The sequence below is a fragment of the Tachysurus fulvidraco genome, chromosome 8 (assembly GCF_022655615.1).
Source record: "Tachysurus fulvidraco isolate hzauxx_2018 chromosome 8, HZAU_PFXX_2.0, whole genome shotgun sequence".
NCBI classification, from domain to species: Eukaryota; Metazoa; Chordata; class Actinopteri; order Siluriformes; family Bagridae; genus Tachysurus; species Tachysurus fulvidraco.
In genome coordinates, this window is record NC_062525.1 from 25,298,475 (window position 1) to 25,317,862 (window position 19,388).

At 42.1% G+C, this 19,388-nt stretch overlaps 1 protein-coding gene across 4 annotated transcripts in view; it reads right to left on the reverse strand.

The window, feature by feature from the left end:
* The window catches only part of pcdh15b (protocadherin-related 15b), a 199,087-nt gene that overhangs the window by 158,336 nt on the left and 21,363 nt on the right, over window positions 1–19,388 (reverse strand). For 3 of the 4 annotated variants that reach the window (XM_047817912.1, XM_047817911.1, XM_047817909.1), the window contains exons 3-4: window positions 4,901–4,915; window positions 4,611–4,676 (exon numbers count right to left, since the gene is read on the reverse strand). In XM_047817912.1, coding sequence (XP_047673868.1) covers window positions 4,611–4,676; window positions 4,901–4,915 — 81 coding nt within the window. The remainder of the gene's footprint in view (window positions 1–4,610; window positions 4,677–4,900; window positions 4,916–19,388) is intronic. The other variant, XM_047817910.1, reaches the window with a different exon arrangement.

Consider the following 19,388-nt stretch of genomic DNA (forward strand, 5'->3'; position numbering starts at 1 on the left):
TAGGCTACCACATCCCCCAATGTGCTGCCAATCCAATCGTGCACTCCGTAGTGTTTCATCCTCGTTGTGTCATTTCCTGTTTCAGTCACGTTTCATGATTGTTTTCAGTATCGAGCTCGATTCACGTTCTTATTCGAACCCTAATGTCGGGTATCTTCTTGGTGAAGTGTTTGTCCCGTGTTGTTGACCGTGGCGTCTCTGAGCTTGCTGTGATTTTTATTTATTTTTATTTTCTGATCCCAGTTTCTTGTCTGTTTCCTGTTCCTGACCTGCCTGTGACCTGTAATGTTTAGTGTCTGTTATTAGCCGAGCCGCAGACCCACGGTGACACGTCTCGACAGTCCACTCCTCTTAATATCCACATTCACTACCTGAATAAACACACACACACACACACACACACACACAAAAACCTGATACAACCCGCTCACATGAAGGTATCGAATGTGACAAGGTGCCCTTTGTGTTGTGTTGGAACTCCTTCAGCATCTAATGTCGTCGGACCGACTAAACGATGGGGAATTTATCATCAAAGATTTCTGAATATATATCAAGTCGAAACGTCAGAATTTGCATAATAAATGTCTGAACATTATATGCACTGATTGGATGATATATTAGTGTTTGTCTGCCTAAATTTAGCTTTAACTTAATTTCCCATACCCTCCAAGGTCGGGGTTCGATTCCCGTCTCCGCCTCGTGTGTGTGGAGTTTGCATGTTCTCCCCGTGCCTCGGGGGTTTCCTCCGGGTACTCCGGTTCCCTCCCCCGGTCCAAAGACATGCATGGTAGGTTGATTGGCATCTCTGGAAAATTGTCCGTAGTGTGTGAGTGTGTGAGTGAATGAGAGTGTGTGTGTGCCCTGTGATGGGTTGGCACTCCGTCCAGGGTGTATCCTGCCTCGATGCCCGATGACGCCTGAGATAGGCACAGGCTCCCCGAGAAGTTCGGATAAGCGGTAGAAGATGAATGAATGAATGAATGAATTTCCCACACCAATATAGTTGTGTTAACACAACCCAGTTATTTCCTGAAAGCAAGAAAAAAAAACGTAATGCTTATTAAGCCGCATGTATGGAAACAAGGCTGGAGAATCATCTGGGAGAAGATCTGGACCTTCCTTACTTATACAGCATGGTATCTGATACTTGTGTCATGTTAATTTAGTCTTGGGTTCCACATGCTCCTCCTGAGATAGCAGTGATCCTGACCGCTTCTGTTTTCCGGATGTTCTTGATCCATCCTGATGCCCTACTTCTGGTTAGAGTCTCATCGTTTGGGATCGGCTCAGCACTGCGGAGGATGTAGCACATGAGCAGCCTGGAGAGCTTAGATGAGACTATCGTGGATGAGACCTCCATGATGGATGGTTTCACTCTGGTTCCTCTCAAGTTTTCTTCCTCATATTGTCATCTCCTCATGACCGTCACCTCAGGTTTGCTCATCAGGCATAACTGATATCCTGAATTAATAAATTCTGTAAAGCTCTTTGTAACAATGTCCGTTAAGGACGATACTGTATTACCAGCAGTGTGAGGTTCGGTGCTCATTTCATTCTTTGTCCCTTTAATATCTTTTCATGAGACATTTACAGAATATATTTAAGGCCGCGCTCACGTCTTAAACCCGTTTTATAGCGTAAACACCGAAGGTGAACCGTTCGAGTCTGTGCCTTCTGCATCGCTTGACTAAATATAATGCAGATATACTGTATGTACTGAGGGATGTGTAATTAAATATTAATACATTACTTTAAATAAAATCAGAATGTGTTTGCCAGAAAGTCTCACAGGGAAACAGGACTTTATTCTGTAGGGTGCAAGCAGCAGGTGTTGACTTTCAATACTTCTGATAAGAAGCTTATGGGACGAGGAAAGAGCCGCATGCTGAGGGTCGTGGTGCTTAAAATAAGGCTACAAGGTTGTTTATACTTGTCTTTAAACTAGCTCATTAGAAATAATTGTTAGCAAATGCTAAACGGTAATTGCTGCACATGTGCGATAAAAAAGTTCTGATCCTGAGTGATGTAGCTGAGTGAGGAACTGAATTCATACACAGACTGAAAACATTCATGTATCGGTTCAAGGCGATTGTACCGAGTAACTCAGTTCACACTGACGAGGTTCGTTTTATTTCGTCCGAAAGGTTTTGTGTGTGTAGTTTTAAATCCCTGAATGAAATCGGCTCACACCTGAGCTGAGAATCACACCAGAGTTGCAGCGCACTGTTCTAACATGCGTGTTATAACTTAGTTCCATCAACATCAGCATCCTTGAGAGTATTTAATACTGCATGAGCTCATCACGCTCACTTTACTAGATCCAGTCAATAAGAAGCTGTATCATGTTTTATGGACCACATACTTCTTTTTCTCTGTGTTTCTAAACAACATATTGGTTCACATTTCATTCATTCATTCATTCATTCTCAAGGCAGGATACACCCTGGACGGAGTGCCAACCCATCACAGAGCACACACACACTCTCATTCACTCACACACTCACACACAATTTTCCAGAGATGCCAATCAACCTACCATGCATGTCTTTGGACCGGCGGAGGAAACCGGAGTACCCGGAGGAAACCCCCGAGGCACGGGGAGAACATGCAAACTCCACACACACAAGGTGGAGGTGGGAATCGAACCCCAGACCTGGAGGTGTGAGGTGAACGTGCTAACCACTAAGCCACCGTGCCCCCCAGTTCACATTTCATTATAAATAATTGAATAAATAAGTAAATTCTTCTGCTTTAGGCCACACCCACTCTTTGGTTTAAATCTAAATACAGATACACATTATTGGAGCCAGAACAGAGACAGAAACATACACGTTAGCATGCTCTCCTTAATATTCAGCACTTAGACAAGTGCACTTAGCCAAAAAAAATGTAATGTAAGCAGACAAATATGCATTATAAATGTCAGGCATGTCAACCGAGAGACAGTTCTCCTCCATCGCCACCCAGATTCATTCGAAACCCAGATTCATTTATTAGTGCCTTTGCTAACACTATACATCAGCTCTGCTTTCCTGTCAGGCTCATAGAGCAGTTCAGTTTCTGGATCTCTCGTAGCGTCTTTGCGCCTTTTTACACCCGGTCACTTTGTGTGTTTTCTCTGATCCGATAGCTATCTGATTGATTAAAACTGTCCCATTTACATCAGGCCACATAAACGTGTCTCGGCGAATTCGGATATCGATCCGATCTTTCTACTCCCACCCAAAATGCTAATCTATTTTACCTCATTTCCGGGGTAATTGAAATGGAACACACTTTGGGGTACGCGGTTTTCAGAACGCAATCAAATTACGATGTTTATGCTACAAAAAACAGCGTTTACTGTTTGTTGCGTTTTCGCTGGCGGCAGCAGCGCGTTTTAAGACCCGCCGATTTGCCTGGGTGAAAGATCACCTGTGAGTGACGTAGTTCCGTTTGGGAGGAGTATAGCGCTGACGTATGTGGCTTGAACAACCACATTCATTTACACCTGTCCAGTTTCATCTGAAACGCGTCCCAGACCACCTCCTGAAGGGGTTTGTACCATCGGGTTTATATCCGTCTCCAAAACGTTTCGGAGGGCATTTAGACCTGGTCTTTTTTACCGTCGGATAGCCAGGATTTTTACCAGGTGTAAAAAGCCCCTAAATGCCCTTCGAAGCGGTTTCGAGACGGATATAAATCCGATAGTTCAAACCCCTTCAGGAGGTGGTCTGGGATGCGTTTCAGATGAACCTGGAAACAGTAAATGCAAACAGTAAATTCTGTTTTTTCGTAGCAACCGCATACACCAAAGCGTGTTCCATTTCAATTACCCTGGAAACGAGGTAAAATATATTTGCATATTGGGTGGGAGCAGAAAGATCGGATCGATATCCGATTCGCCGAGGCGCGTTTATGTGGCCTGAGGTAAATGGGACAGTTTTAACAGATCAGATAGCTATCGGATCAGAGACAACACACGAAGTGACCGGGTGTAAAAAGCTTCTTTGTGGCGCTCAGTACAGATACCTAGAAAGGTAAGAAATGAGCTTTGCCTTTGCCATAACTGAAACATCTCTCATTTTTTTCCCCAGCATATATCTTTAACATTCCTAAATTCATAAATATGAATTAGACAAGTCTGGGCAAAGCATAGACAGATTTGTGAAAAGAAATCCAAGGGAATATTTTATTCTGAATTTCTTGAAATATATTCTAATAAATAACTGCAGATTATTAGAAAGGTTTTATCATGATTTTGACAATTCTACAGTATGATAACGAAGAATCGTTTTTCTTTTTCTTTTAGAACTCAATAAACTTACCGATGAAACTTCTCAAGGCTGATCCAAGATCGAATAAGTTCATAATAATAATAATAATAATAATAATAATAATAATAATAATAATAATAAATCAGATTTATTTAGACGGTTCATCATCAGTCCGTTCGCTTGAGTTTGCCTGATGACTGAGTAAAAAGAGAAATATTGTCCTGATGCATTTTTTCCCCAGACTTGTTTTGCTGTCGAAACAATTAAGCGCTCATAACATCGAGTGCCGTGACGGAGTCGCAGCGGCAAACTGAAGTGCTGTGTTTGTGCAGAAAAGACAGGATCGATACCTACCATTAGGACTCTCTTCATCTATGGCTACTATGGTGGCTGGTGGCCCAGATCTGGAGAGCTTGCAGTCTGGAACGGAGGAAAAAACACACCGATAATACATTTCAGCTAACGTATTAGCACTGTAATGCAGCTTAGCTTACTTTCTATACAAATCTACAGAGGAGCTACGAGTGTGGGAGGGAAGATCGTGGCGGTGTACAGTACAGTACGTGTCGCTCACAGGACAGATAAAGGAAAGAAAAGAAAAGAAAAGAAAAGAAAAGAAAAAGAAGGAAGAAGAACAGACTTACCTTCATACTGCCAGTCTTCATATGGGAACACAGCCATCAGAGAGACAGGAGGAAAAGGAAAGAGAAGAGTGTGACCTTTCTCTGTTAATTGAAGTGAACGATTAAACACTTGAATTTTTACTTTTTTTTTTTTCTTTCGTGAAGTCGAACTAATTGTTCGAGTTCATCGATGTTAACCAGCTGAGAAATGGTATTAGATTTCAATGGTATTAGATGGATTGAAATCAAATCTAAACAAGGTTCAAAGTGCCCTTGAACAACAGCTGCTTTCATTTCATTAGTCCAAACACATCGATCTTCACTCATAACACACAGAAGAGTGCTGATAGAGTCAATATCACACGAGGAAGTTTTATTCTTTCTACCTTTTGGGACAGACTGAACTTTTATCATTCAGACAAGAGTTCAGTAGGGTTTGAATCCAGAGATCGAGACGATGACTGATTTGTTTGTCCAGCTCCATGGCTGTTAAATGTGATAGCCCGGTGGTTAGCATGCTGGAGTACTGAGTGGAATGTTGTGAGTTCAAATCCCCGGTCTACAAAGCTGCCAATGCTGGACCCCTGAGCCAGGCCCTTAATCCTCAGTTGCTCAGATGATTTGTTAAGCTTTAAAACAGTCTAGAGGATCGTTAGCATGTTGCTCTGGTATAAGAGGAATAAAACACTTCAGGATGTCCCAACCTTGACTTTGACTAAGTGATATCTCAGTGGTTAAGGTTACTAATTGGAAAGTAATAAATTCGAATCCCAGGTTCACTAGGCCAGTGGTCCCCAACCTTTTTTTCGCCGCAGACCGGTCAATGTTTGATCATTTTACCCCGGCCCGCTGGGGTTGGGGCGTCAAGGCTATACAATTAAATAAAAATTAATAATTTTAATTTAATTGTATTTAATTGTAATGCCTTTTTAACTCACTACAACGCTAAACCAATGAGAACGCTGAGCTTGTTTCTTTACAACGAGACGGTTCCATCTGGGGTAACAGGAGACAATGACACCCGAAGTGTGTCGCTTATGTCCAGTTTATTCTGTTGTTTGTTTCGGTTGCCGTCACTGCAGAAATCCCCGCTTCACACAGATAGCATGTCGGACATGACGATAGGGATGTAAGTGCTGTGGTGACAATCTCAGGGTATTCCACCATGACTTTAATCCAGAACACCGGCAGAGTTTCTAACTTCCTAACGACGTCTGTTTCGTGCTCATTTTTGCTAATTTGTGGGTTAAATTTGAGCAAACACAATATACACGTACACCAAGCACTGTTAAACATGACAAAGTACCGGTGAACAGAGAGAAGAGCGATACACACCTTCTCTCTCCACCAAAGCTACAACACCACTGCCGCTCGCAGCCGCTCGGCTCCAGACGTCACCTAAACCCGGCCCGATATCACGATATTTTGCGCATGCGCGGTATCGGTGCGGCTTTAGGTGACGTCTCTCAGCTCCCGGTTAACCTCTCGTCCATGAAAAGTCGCACAAACCCGAGAGAAATACACCACAGTAAATAAAATGGGGATCATTTAATGTTCCTTGGGCGGCCCGGTACCATTTGGTCCACGGACCGGTACCGGTCCGCGGCCCAGGTGTTGGGGACCACTGCACTAAGCTGTCACTGCTGGGCCCCTGAGTAAGGCCCCTAACCCTAAATTGCTCAGCTGTATAAAATAGATAAATATATGTCACTCTGAATAAGGCATCTGATACATGCCATGAAACTAAAAGTAAATAAATAATAACGATGGCTGCATAAGTGGGTTCTAAACAAAAGATGACCATTGAACATCTGAACTTGAATGATGGAGCTGAGGCTGATGAACTGATAGAGCTGTTAGAGGTAGACTTTACACAGCATGCTGACAGAGATGAACGTTTTACCCTTGTAGGTAGGTAGGTAGGTAGGTAGGTAGATAGATAGATAGATAGATAGATAGATAGATAGATAGATAGATAGATAGATAGATAGATAGATAGATAGATAGATAGATAATGTTCTGGATTTTACAGAACACGGTGCCGTCATCTCTGTTGCTGAATCACAGTTTTTTTTTCTGTATAAACTTTGTTGTTTTTTCTGTGATGGTGTTAAAGGGATTTTCCATGTATTTAGAGTCATATTCATCACTAAAGAAACAGTAATGTCTGATCTAATCCCGAAGGACACGGTGAGGTCACACCTGAGGATACCGAAAGCCAAAATCATCCGATTGGACACGATCGAACTCTCCAGTTCTAGAATATTTTTGGTAATAAAACAACACGCAATGTTTGGAGGACATCATGGTATTAGACTTAGACTTCATGGTATTAGACCAGTTGTCTTCTCTCTGTACTGGCAAAATCCATATTATTAAATATGAGTATGAATGCAGCCATGTGTTGGAAAAATTCTTGAAATCGTTGCCATCCACCAAAGTGATGAGAAGAACACGTGGGTGGACCTTCATTGGCTCCAGAGTTAGAAAATAGAAGAACAGATCCAAATCCCACCTGAGCGCTGTGAGCCATTGGGTTACTTATAAAGTGTCTTGAAGCTATCAGTGGAAGCTAAGGCTTTTCCACCAAGCATTAAACACAGTATACGTTAGTGTTTTCAGTCATTTTGCCCTGCCATTATACTTTATTTATGGATTGTAATATTATGATTTCTTGTCTTGAGTTAATATCGATGTCTGGTCAACATTACATGCGAATTCCTGCATCGGAACTGTGTTCAGTAAAACATGTTGACCTTGTGAATGCTTACTTCCCGCATTCTACATGCTAGCACGAGTTAACGCTGTTCTTATAGCACAAGAGGGATGTGCTTTAAGGATGCTGAAAGATTCTTGAAATTTCTGTAAATGTTAAAATGAACCTATTTCTCTTGTAAGTTATTGCTGTTACTATCAAGCAGTGGAAACAGTAGCTCAGACTACTCAGGACCACAGGACCACCAAGCTCAACTAAGTTCCAAGTGATCCATTCATTCATCCGTACTTCTCGGGTCACGGGGAGCCTGTGCCTATCTCAGGCATCATCGGGCATCGAGGCAGGATACACCCTGGACGGAGTGCCAACCCATCACAGGGCACACACACTCTCATTCACTCACACACACACACACACACACACACACACACACACACACACACTACGGACAATTTTCCAGACATGCCAATCAACCTACCATGCATGTTTTTGGACCGGGGGAGGAAACCGGAGTACCCGGAGGAAACCCCCGAGGCACGGGGAGAACATGCAAACTCCACACACACAAGGTGGAGGTGGGAATCGAACCCCCACTAATCGAACGTGCTAACCACTAAGCCACCATCCCCACCCCAAGTGATCCAAATTAATAAAATATATCGTATTAAATTAGCAAAATTACAAAATGGAAGCAGACCGTTTGGGTTCCAATGTACTGTATATGACCGAATGAATCCTTTAACCATCCAGCTGTCAGAAAATGGGGGTGTCTTTATGAATAATATTCAGACCCAAACACAAGATTTATTAAATAGAAACATAACACAACCAAAACCCAGGAAACACTCGAGGGGATAAAAACACCGAAATTCAAAAAACAAGACACAGACCACAAAGACATTATAGAGATAAAAGAAAGATGAGGATTCATGCTGCCAAAGGCAACGTAGCACAGATAAATAAGGAGGACAATTAGACACGGGGCGGGTGTGCTGAGGCCGAGAAGGAATAAACAAGGACGGGGAAGACACGTGAACACGTGAACAAATAAACACGTGTTAAAGTCCAGTCTAGCTCCTGACATGATCAGTCAGATCCTGAATTATCAGAGTGCTGGATGGATGGATGGATGGATGGATGGATGGATGGATGGATGGATGGATGGATGGATGGATGGATGGATGATTAGATGGATGGATGGATTGTTCAATAGATGGATGGTTAGATGGATGGATGATTGGATGCATGGATGGATGATTGGATAAATGGTTAGATGGATGGAAAGATAGGATGGATGGATGGATGGATGGATGGATGGATGGATGGATGGATGGATGGACGGATGGATAGATGATTGGATGGATGGTTCAATGGATGGTTGGATGGATGGTTAGGTGGATGGATGACTAGATGCATGGATGGATGGATGCATGGATGGAAGGATAGATGATTGGATGGATGGTTAGATGGATGGATGAATGGATAAATGGTTGGATGGAAATATAGGATGGATGGATGGATGGATGGATGGATGGATGGATGGATGGATGGATGGATGGTTAGATGGATGGATGATTGGATAAATGGTTAGATGGATTGAAAGATAGGATGGATGGATGGATGGATGGATGGATGGATGGATGATTGGATGGATGATTCAATGGATGGTTGGATGGATGGTTAGATGGATGGATAATTGGATGCATGGATGGATGGATGATTGGATGCATGGATGGATGGATGGATGGATGGATGGATGGATGGTTAGAAGGATGATTGGATGGAAAGATAGGATGGATGGATGGATGGATGGATGGATCGATCGATGATTGGATGGATGGTTAGATGGATGGATGATTGGATAAATGGTTGGATGGATGGTTAGATGGATGGTTGGATGTAAAGATAGGATGGATGGAACAGACAGCAGTGTGGCAATGATGCAGCACAAAAGTTCAACCTGTTCTCCACTGAATGATTTGATAAACATGCTCTTTTATAGCAAGCACATAAAGAGAGAGAGAGAGAGAGAGAGAGAGAGAGAGAGAGAGAGAGAGAGAGAGAGAGAGAAAGATAGAGAAATGTCTGCATAGGACTGTATGGAGAAATTTGGTTTCAGGTCACTCTCATTCTCCTCTGCTTCTCTCTCTGCAACATTTCTGCCACTTTTCATCGGGGTCAACCGGCATGAGGCAATCTCTGCACAACTGGAATCAACCATTCTGTTAGTCTCAGGTTCAGGATGAGATAAATAACCCAGCTGTGTGTGAATCCTCAAACTATTCTCATATACAAAGCTTATATCTTTTATATCTCTGCCTTCAGTCTGCTGCTCATGAATTAGAGATTAATAGTGTGTATCTCAGATTACATGACTTGAATGCGTCAACAGGGAAAACCCCAGCGGGTCGGGTTCTTAGCAACCGAGCCATTGTTTAGATGCAGTGGTGTACGACGCAGATCGGACAATATTTACTTAAACTCAAACATAAAGCTGTAGTTTTTCTGTCTTATCAGATTCAAGAGAAACTGAAGGAATGACTGTTTATACCTTCAATGATTTCTAATAAAATGAATTTGTTCTTTTTGGATGTTCTACAACAATAAATCCAAGGTGGCAATATTTAATATTTAATAAAAATACAAAAAAAAGAATTCATGAAGTGGCAGTTTTTTATGGGGGAATATCAGAGGCACTGAGGTCGTGGTGAGAAGAAACACATCTCAGGATCTACACTAAAATGAAGAAGAAGCTAGAAGCCTTTGTGTGTCACATATGTATAAAAACACACAGCAAATCCCAGCTTGTTAGGAAGTTAGTCTCAACCTCAGACTTCACTCCCAAGAAACACTGGCTGAAAATCTGATGCGTATGGCATGCTAAACACTTCAGGGTTTTTACAGACATTATCTGATAGTTAGTGGTTAGCACATTCGCCTCACACCTCCAGGGTCGGGGGTTCGATTCCCTCCGCCTTGTGTGTGTGGAGTTTGCACGTTCTCCCCGTGCCTCGGGGGTTTCCTCCGGGTACTCCGGTTTCCTCCCCCGGTCCAAAGACATGCATGGTAGGTTGATTGGCATCTCTGGAAAATTGTCCGTAGTGTGTGTGTGTGTGTGTGTGTATGTGTGTGTGTGTGTGTGTGTGTGTGTGTGTGTGTGTGTGTGTGTGTGTGTGTGTGTGTGTGTGTGTGTGTGTGTGTGTGAGTGAATGAGAGTGTGTGTGCCCTGTGATGGGTTGGCACTCCGTCCAGGGTGTATCCTGCCTCGATGCCCGACGACGCCTGATATCCGAGAAGTTCGGATAAGCGGTAGGAAATGAATGAATGAATGAATATCTGATAGTTTGGATTCTAACAGGAGACGTTTGTGTCACTTTTTTAAATGTCCGTCCTTCCCTTATGGAAGAAGGAAGCCATCATTGATGACGGTGACAACGAACTATTACCGTATGAGGATTGTGTAAACACTGTTTTTTTTCCAAATGAGGTGAAGTTCATGCTACAGGCTAATTCAGTTGTGTGATTTTCTTAAATGAACAATCTGTGTTTCACGCCAGTCTGTTTTTGTAGTGACATCGACTTAACATTTTCATGCCCCTGACATGGTGCTAAACAAAACAAACAGTGATCGGTTGCTTTGCATGTCAGACAGACGTCCACTGGGCGGTCCTTTGCCGAGAAAAGCTTCTAGAGCAGCGGTCCCCAAGCTTTTTTTTTCACCACGGACCGTTCAATGTTTGATCATTTTACCGCGGCCCGCTGGGGGTGGGGTTGGCGCTATACAATTAAATTAAAATTAATAATTTTACTTTAATTGTATTTAAACATGCCTTTTTAACTCACTACAACGCTAAACCAATGAGAGCCCTAAGCTTGTTTCTTTACAGATAGCATGTCGGACATGGCGATAGGGATGTAAGTGCTGTGGTGACAATCTCAGGGTATTCCACCATGACCTTAATCCAGAACACCGGCAGAGTTTCTAACTTTCTAACGACGTCTGTTTCGTGCTAATTTTTGCTAATTTGTGGGTTAAATTTGAGCAAACACAATATACACGTACACCAAGCACTGTTAAACATGACAAAGTACCAGTGAACAGAGAGAAGAGCGATACACACCTTCTCTCTCCACCAAAGCTACAACACCACTGCCGCTCGCAGCCGCTCAGCTCCAGACGTCACCTAAACCCGGCCCGATATCACGATATTTTGCGCATGCGCGGTATCGGTGCGGCTTTAGGTGACGTCTCTCAGCTCCCGGTTAACCTCTCGTCCATGGAAAGTCGCACAAACCCGAGAGTAAATAAAATGGAAATAATTTAATGTTCCTTGGGCGGCCCGGTACCATTTGGGCCCGGGGTTGGGGACCACTGTTCTATAGAGTACACGGACCTTCTGCTAACGGTCTGAGGTTCGCAGCTCGGCATTGCCTGGTCTCGAACCTTCTGACCGTTCGGAACAGTAACCCAAAGACCGTTGAGCCTTTGAGGATCTTCAACAGCAGAAGACCACTTCAAATGTCACTCAGGAATCTGAGGCAACATAAGACCCTATATATCAGTTTCTTGTTCTGATATAAAATTGAACAGATGCTATTGACTTGTATCTGCATGAATTTATGTCTAGCCACATAAATGGCACTTAAATTACAGTGACATTTTGTCTTATCACTTAAGATTTCTATAAACCGCTTCATGCTTATGACTCACCTTCTTACTTCACTGGATATTTTCACCTAAATTCCACAGAGACTTGTATTTACATAGAACTGCTGCTACTGTATGTTCAAGTCAGAACTCTTTCTCCTACATCAGACCACACACTCTACAGTGTATCCTGATGACCTGTTTGCCACTTAGGGAAGACCAGATTCCCTTTCGAGTTTGTTTCCTCACAAGGATACTTGAGCTGGATTCCATTCATCTTCGGAATAAACACGGCATCCGCACGTTCATTAACCAGAAATAGTTTAAAGCTTCAGAATCTTAAATCGATGATGCCCCGTTACGGGTCTTGATTTTAAGGAGGTATCAATCAGAGCAGATTCAAATATCTCCTTGAAACTGATCATTTCTTTTGCCTCAGGAAAAATTGCCCCAGCTGTGTAGATTCATCTAGCCTCGTACACTGTAGCCTAGTATAGCAGTTCCATGAAAAGAGGTCAGATATCAAAGAGCGAACTCTGTGCGATGTAAAAAACGTCGGATGTAATTAAGCTTTCTTTAATGGAAATGCTAACGTTTGATGAAGTGTAATTGGGGCATGCGCATGCTCTTACATCATCACAGAGCATGGAACAAATATCCTTCTATATCCAGCGAGCTAGCGAATAAAACACACGGAGGGTGCTGGCGTAGGGATAATAATCGATAGCAGGCTGGTGGTGTGATATTAAAAAAGAATCAGATTTTTTTAACACTACACCTGAAAGTGATTTATTCAGTTTATAATATATTGAGAATTGTCTTTTTTTGGATTTATTATCTTTGAGAATTCAACGATGCTTTGCTATAATGTCAAAGAGCTAACTGCTTGTGCTAATAAATGCTGATTTAGAGTCCAGACCTTCTTTCAGGCTTGTGGTTTGACTATGTGAGATTAGGGACTTACTCAAGGGCCCAACATTGGCAGAAAGTGCTGAGACTTGAACCTTCTGATCCTTCTGTTCAGTAACCCAGGGCCTTGACTGTAAGCCCTTCTCGATGCTACTGCTCTAGATGGACCCACGTTACAGATGCTAGGAAACAGACTGAAAGGCTTTTCAGCTTGTAAGGTTACCTGGCCCTGAGGTGTGCTCTCGAATGTTTGACACGATACCCTTGAGATTCAAAAACCACTGGTACACAAACACATGTCGTCCAAACACTATTCCTCTGACAGCATAAATATCTCCTAACAATTTATCAAGATTTCTCGAAACATGATCCGTACAGCATCTCAACTAGCACTTCTAGCATAGTAACTAGACTTAACAAGAATTTAAAAATATAAAGCCTTCAAATTTAGCTCCTACTGTTCAGTCGGTATGAGTCGCGAGCGCCGTGTTTTCTTTTGTAACGAGCACTCATGAGCTTTAAGCTCCGGTATAAGAATCATTAGCTAATACATTTGTATGAAGGTGATATGTACTGGGGTGCATGGTGGCTTTGTGGTTAGCACGTTCGCCTCACACCTCCAGGGTCGGGGGTTCGATTCCCACCTCCGCCTTGTGTGTGTGGAGTTTGCACGTGCCTTTGGGGGTTTCCTCCGGGTACTCCGGTTTCCTCCCCCGGTCCAAAGACATGGATGGTAGGTTGATTGGCATCTCTGGAAAATTGTCCGTAGTGTGTGAGTGTGTGTGAGTGAATGAGAGTGTGTGTGTGCCCTGTGATGGGTTGGCACTCCGTCCAGGGTGTATCCTGCCTCGATGCCCGATGACGCATGAGATAGGCACAGGCTCCCCGTGACCTGAGGTAGTTCGGACAAGCGCTAGGAAATGAATGAATGAATGAATGAATGTTTTGCAACATTCTCCATCTTTTGCTTTTTAGATCCCACTGTACATGCTATGGGTGGGAAGCAGGGGCACTAGGACCCAGGGATCAGCCCTTTTACCCACAAGTCTGAACATTTGGAAACCATGTTCGATTAGTTCATATACTTTTCTCTAGTACATGTTTGATTGAGGGGGGGCACGGTGGCTTAGTGGTTAGCACGTTCGCCTCACATCTCCAGGGTCGGGGGTTCGATTCCCACCTCAACCTTGAGTTTGCATGTTCTCCCTGTGCCTCGGGGGTTTCCTCCGGGTACTCCGGTTTTCATCCCCAGGTCCAAAGACATGCATGGTAGGTTGATTGGCATCTCTGGAAAATTGTCCATAGTGTGTGAGTGAATGAGAGTGTGTGTGTGCTCTGTGATGGGTTGGCACTCCGTCCAGGGTGTATCCTGCCTCGATGCCCGATGACGCCTGAGGCACAGGCTCCCCGTGACCCGAGAAGTTCGGATAAGCGGTAGAAAATGAATGAATGAATGAATGAATGAATTGTTGCATCACATTACCTTCTGGATCCAGATTTATTCCCTGCATCAGATGTACATTACTTCATCAATAGGAAACACTGCTAATGGTTATCCGGACTTTACCTGGTTTCTTCTTGTTCCTTCTTTTTTCATGCACCTAAAACGTTTTTCTTTTTCGTTCAGGATAATTACCTGGCTATTCTGGATGTGTGTCGTTTTTGACCATATATTTTTCTACAAATTGAGCGAGATGGGGCCAAAGTAAAGGGATGTTGTTGGAGTGTTTATAAAAATGATTGACAGGAAGCCAATCTAAACCCACACAAGCAGTCCAGACCATAACACAATTGTTTCCCAGACAGATTTTCTCAGCCACATATTACACTTGTCCCGAGGCCATGGCTTAAACTCCAAGCTTTCGACTTTTTATAACGATGTTCTGCATATTTTCCAGTCTGTTTTTTTTTTTTTTACAAATAAGAAATATAAATATAAATTACTATTGCACCTTTAAATCTTTTATCTAGCCGATATCGTTATTTCAGGATTTGTCATTTTACAGCCATAAAACTCGCTTGTTTTTAAATGACAGAGCAACAGAATTGGAACGAAATGCAAATCCTATGACGCATCCTTATGATGGCTTCTAAATTGTACAATCAGACTCAGATATGCTCTTTAGGCCTGGTATGAGGCTGCATCTCAGACCATAATCATGACACCTTTCTTCTTCCTGTGATGTATAGGCAGAAGAAGATGGAACGTCGGATTGCAGGCGTAACAGAAAATCTTTGACTCTGTGCTTGAAAGAAAGAACAAAATGAAAGAATATATAGAATATATACCGTATGCTATAGGATGCTTATTATTATTTATTCGACAGAAACTATTACGAGTTTAAACGCTTTTAAAACCAAAACCTTTACATATAAGCATTATCACTCTAATAAGCTGTAGCGGCTCTAACACGACGCAGCCTCTTAGAAGGAACCATGGAGCATACGTAGCTGCCTGTTAAAAAATGGATGTGATTGCATTTCACAGTGCGAATCCCACCCTTGTCCTCAGCATGCGCTGTAGACTTGTCCAGACTGACCCCTGGCTGATTCATATTCCTCACTAAAGAAGGCATGGTACAATTTTCTGATATGAAGGTGCACCAGCGGTGGGGTTTAACCGTGCCGCTCTCCCGAGACACAATCCACCTTATTACTCGGGTGAAACCTTCACTCCTTTTAATAAGGAAGCGATTTCAAAATCTCTCTGCTTTTTCCCTCTTATCATGGAATTATATATATATAACAGATTCTAAGCCAATTTCCTTAAATCATGGTCAATTTGAATCGTAGCGAGTTACCGCAGGAGGAGATGGAGGGAAGCAGCAGGGAAATTAGTAGCACGGAACAGACGATAGGAAAGACTTGAGGGTTTAGTGTGTGTCGTGAGGGTTTAATATCGACTGTGGAGAGGTATCACGTTAACAAATGCACAAACGAAAACAAAACGGACCGTTAACGGCGTGATCGGATAAACGCTCGGGGTGCGACAGAGAAAACGAATAAAACGCAAAATTATACAGTGTACTGCATCAACCACGTTCAGTTTGTTTGCGGTGATTAATGTGATAATTACATCGCTAATATGGTTCCTACGGCAACGTAGCGCAAATAAAGAAAAACGGTCCTATTTCTTCTAAATACATTAATAATTTGTTAAGAGTAGAGAATGTGCGGAATGTGTTAACCTGTGTAATATTCTACAGTTTAGTCTATAGTCGTCATCGTTATATTTATAGTTATTCTATAGTTATAAAGCACATACAATGTTTATACAATGAACATTAGAAATCTATAGCAAATTTGATAGTATATCCACAGATATATATAAATAAATAGCTATAGTAAACAATTAGACGTTCGGTTAATATTTTTTTCTTACTTTCTTACTCATCTCCTTGTCGCTACGTGACATTTTGACCGCATACGTTGTTTACAGTTTGCTATTATTATATCGTAACTCGGTTAGATCACATCAATAATCTTTATGTCGGTGTTCACAAGAACTTTACCGTATATAAAGAAGTAAAGCACTCTTTATACGCACAACAATTACTTTGAAACCTGAAGCTATTGTAATAACAGATTCCTACCGTTTTATATTGTGTTGCATTCGACAGCAAATAAGTGGACGCACTTTTTTTGTATTTTTCGGCTTCAAAGCCAAAAAAAATTTTTAAGGTGTTTGTTTAGATGTCATCGTATAAACCTCGTGTTCAGTGCTAAGTAAAGTCCGATATCATCTGAATGGCACATGTGGAAGAGGACGGGTTCTCGTCCGAGTCTCTCTGAGATTTAGTCATGGCTTCTCAGGGAGTTTTTCCTTGCTACTTGCCACATTAGAAATGTACGTTTTCATCAGGATTCGATCCCTTTTGTGACTGTTTATCGATTACGAAAATATGCTTGGAAAATGTGGGTCAACATAACATGTGTGTCTTTAGTGTAGTGAGTCTCACGTGTGACCAAATTAACGTTATATTATATATTATATATTATATGTACAGTACCTAGGATTTCTTTGCAATAACATTCATTCTTAAAAGAACTTCAGATCATTTCAATCAAAATATTTTCTGTTAAAAATACAGAGGCAGAATAAACGTCAGCCCGAAGGAATAGTTATAATAAATCTACAAGAAATATCATTATTTAAATTTTTTTTTTCATTTGTTTTCAGTCCCCAAACTTGGTGCAAGTGCGATGGACCATGTCCGGTGTCCTTGGGGTATAAACACACCGATCTCACCGATCGCCTCTGTCATCCATCACCAGGGAGAAAAACCAAAACGCTTCCAACACAAAAGAGACAGATGGATGCTAATTAAGTGCATCTTTTGAATAATATAATATAACATAATATAATATCATCTCATATAAACAAGATTAGACTCAAGCAATTAGGCAGTAATTACTATGCACCAAAGAGATGCTTAAAACCATAAATGAGGAGTTTTATAGCTCGATTCGATGAACCCTGTTCGCTAAAACGGGTATCTGTTATAAGCCAATAAGTTAACCTTTTGCTAAGTTTATCGATATCGCATTCGATCGATTGAGCCGTGACTACTATTTAAATCCAATTAGTTGTGCAGACGAACAGTCAATAGGGCCGAGTTCATTGTCACACAATGCACCAGACGCTAAAGCTAATAAATCAGAAGGAAAGCTAACATTTTTCCTCTTTTTAAAGACTCAACCAGAGCACATTTTGGCATTTTGCAAAAGAAAGGCGTCAATAAATCAATAGCACACCTACAATGAATATCAGGAAGAACGAACATCGCCAGATAGAAACACTGAGCTAAAAACATCAGGCTGGAAAATTTTCACTTCTCAAACATAACCTTAGGTCTGTGTATTTGGGTGAAGGAAATATGGGGAAATGAGCAGTCATGAAATAAGACAGGAGTGTAAAGGTGCTTTCTCTGCCCTGTCATGGGACAGAAAAAACACTGCAAGGATGGAGTCCTGATCGGAATATGGAATGAGGAGGAACATTTCACGTGGCCTTAATGCTAGCTTGAAGGTGCATGAAATTAGCATCGTCCTGACAGACATAACGCTCACATTCATTACAGAACAGATTCAGAAGACAAGTACTTTGTTCGTTGATTATATTCATTTCATCCAAATTTCACAGTCAAGCAAATTGGGTACAAGTGTTAGTGCTGAAGTCGAAATCTACAGGAATCACAGGTAGAGTAAAAGCCACAACGTTCTTGTACAGCGTTCATGTTTTAGTCACTTGGAAAACTGATTTCCAGCTTATTTGTGTCAGGTAACATAATGTTTGACCAAATAATTAACAAGTTATGTGCAATAATACTGACTACAATTGGGACTTTCCCCATTAGCCCCTTGTCACATGTGACCTAATGTACTAGGGGCAATATATTCATATAAATGTTTTTCCACTCAAATGCTTCTGTATTCAAAGGAAATGGTGACATGGAACCAGTTTCTGCTCTCTGAGATACCTCAAGTGCTTGTTGAAGGTAGAGGTCTTCACGAGTCCACTTAGATCCGAAAACCCGAGGTCAGAGCCGAGAACCGAGAAGGTTCGGGTCTAAAAGTTTCACGTGTACCTCGAACACGGGTCGGGTATAATAATAGGGGCATCGGGTCTCGGGTAATTTAAAATGAATGTGTTTTTACCGAACGGACCCGAGAAGACCCGAACTACTGTATCTCGTGTGTGTGCCTCGACTCGAGTCCTTTTCCAACCTCTCCTCTGTTTGCCAAGACCGCTTGCGACATCCTGTCAATCGATTTCGATTCGACGCTGTAGCGGTTACTTTTCTGTCTGACTGGTGCATGCAGGGCTGCATCGGTGTGTGCAAAATTCGGATCCAGTCGGGTTAAAAAAATTGCTAACGGTTCGGGTCGGACCCGGGTCGTATTTTTTCGGGTTTGTCTCGGGTCGGGTCTTTTAAAAAAAAAAATAAAAAATTATGCACGTCGTGTTCGGGTGAAAAGTGATTCGGGTCACTTCGGGTCGGGTATGTTTCTTTAGATCCCAGAAGACCTCTAGTAGAAGGTGTTTTTCTCAACCACTAAGATTTTGTGGGAAGATATTGCAACTGAAGTAAGAATGTCTCACTCTGAACGCCAACAATGTCTTATCTCTCTTCTCCCTCATTGCTCTTCTCCCTGTACACGAATGACTGCACCTCTAATGACCCCTCTGTCAAGCTCCTGAAGTTTGCAGACGACACCACACTGATCGGCCACAT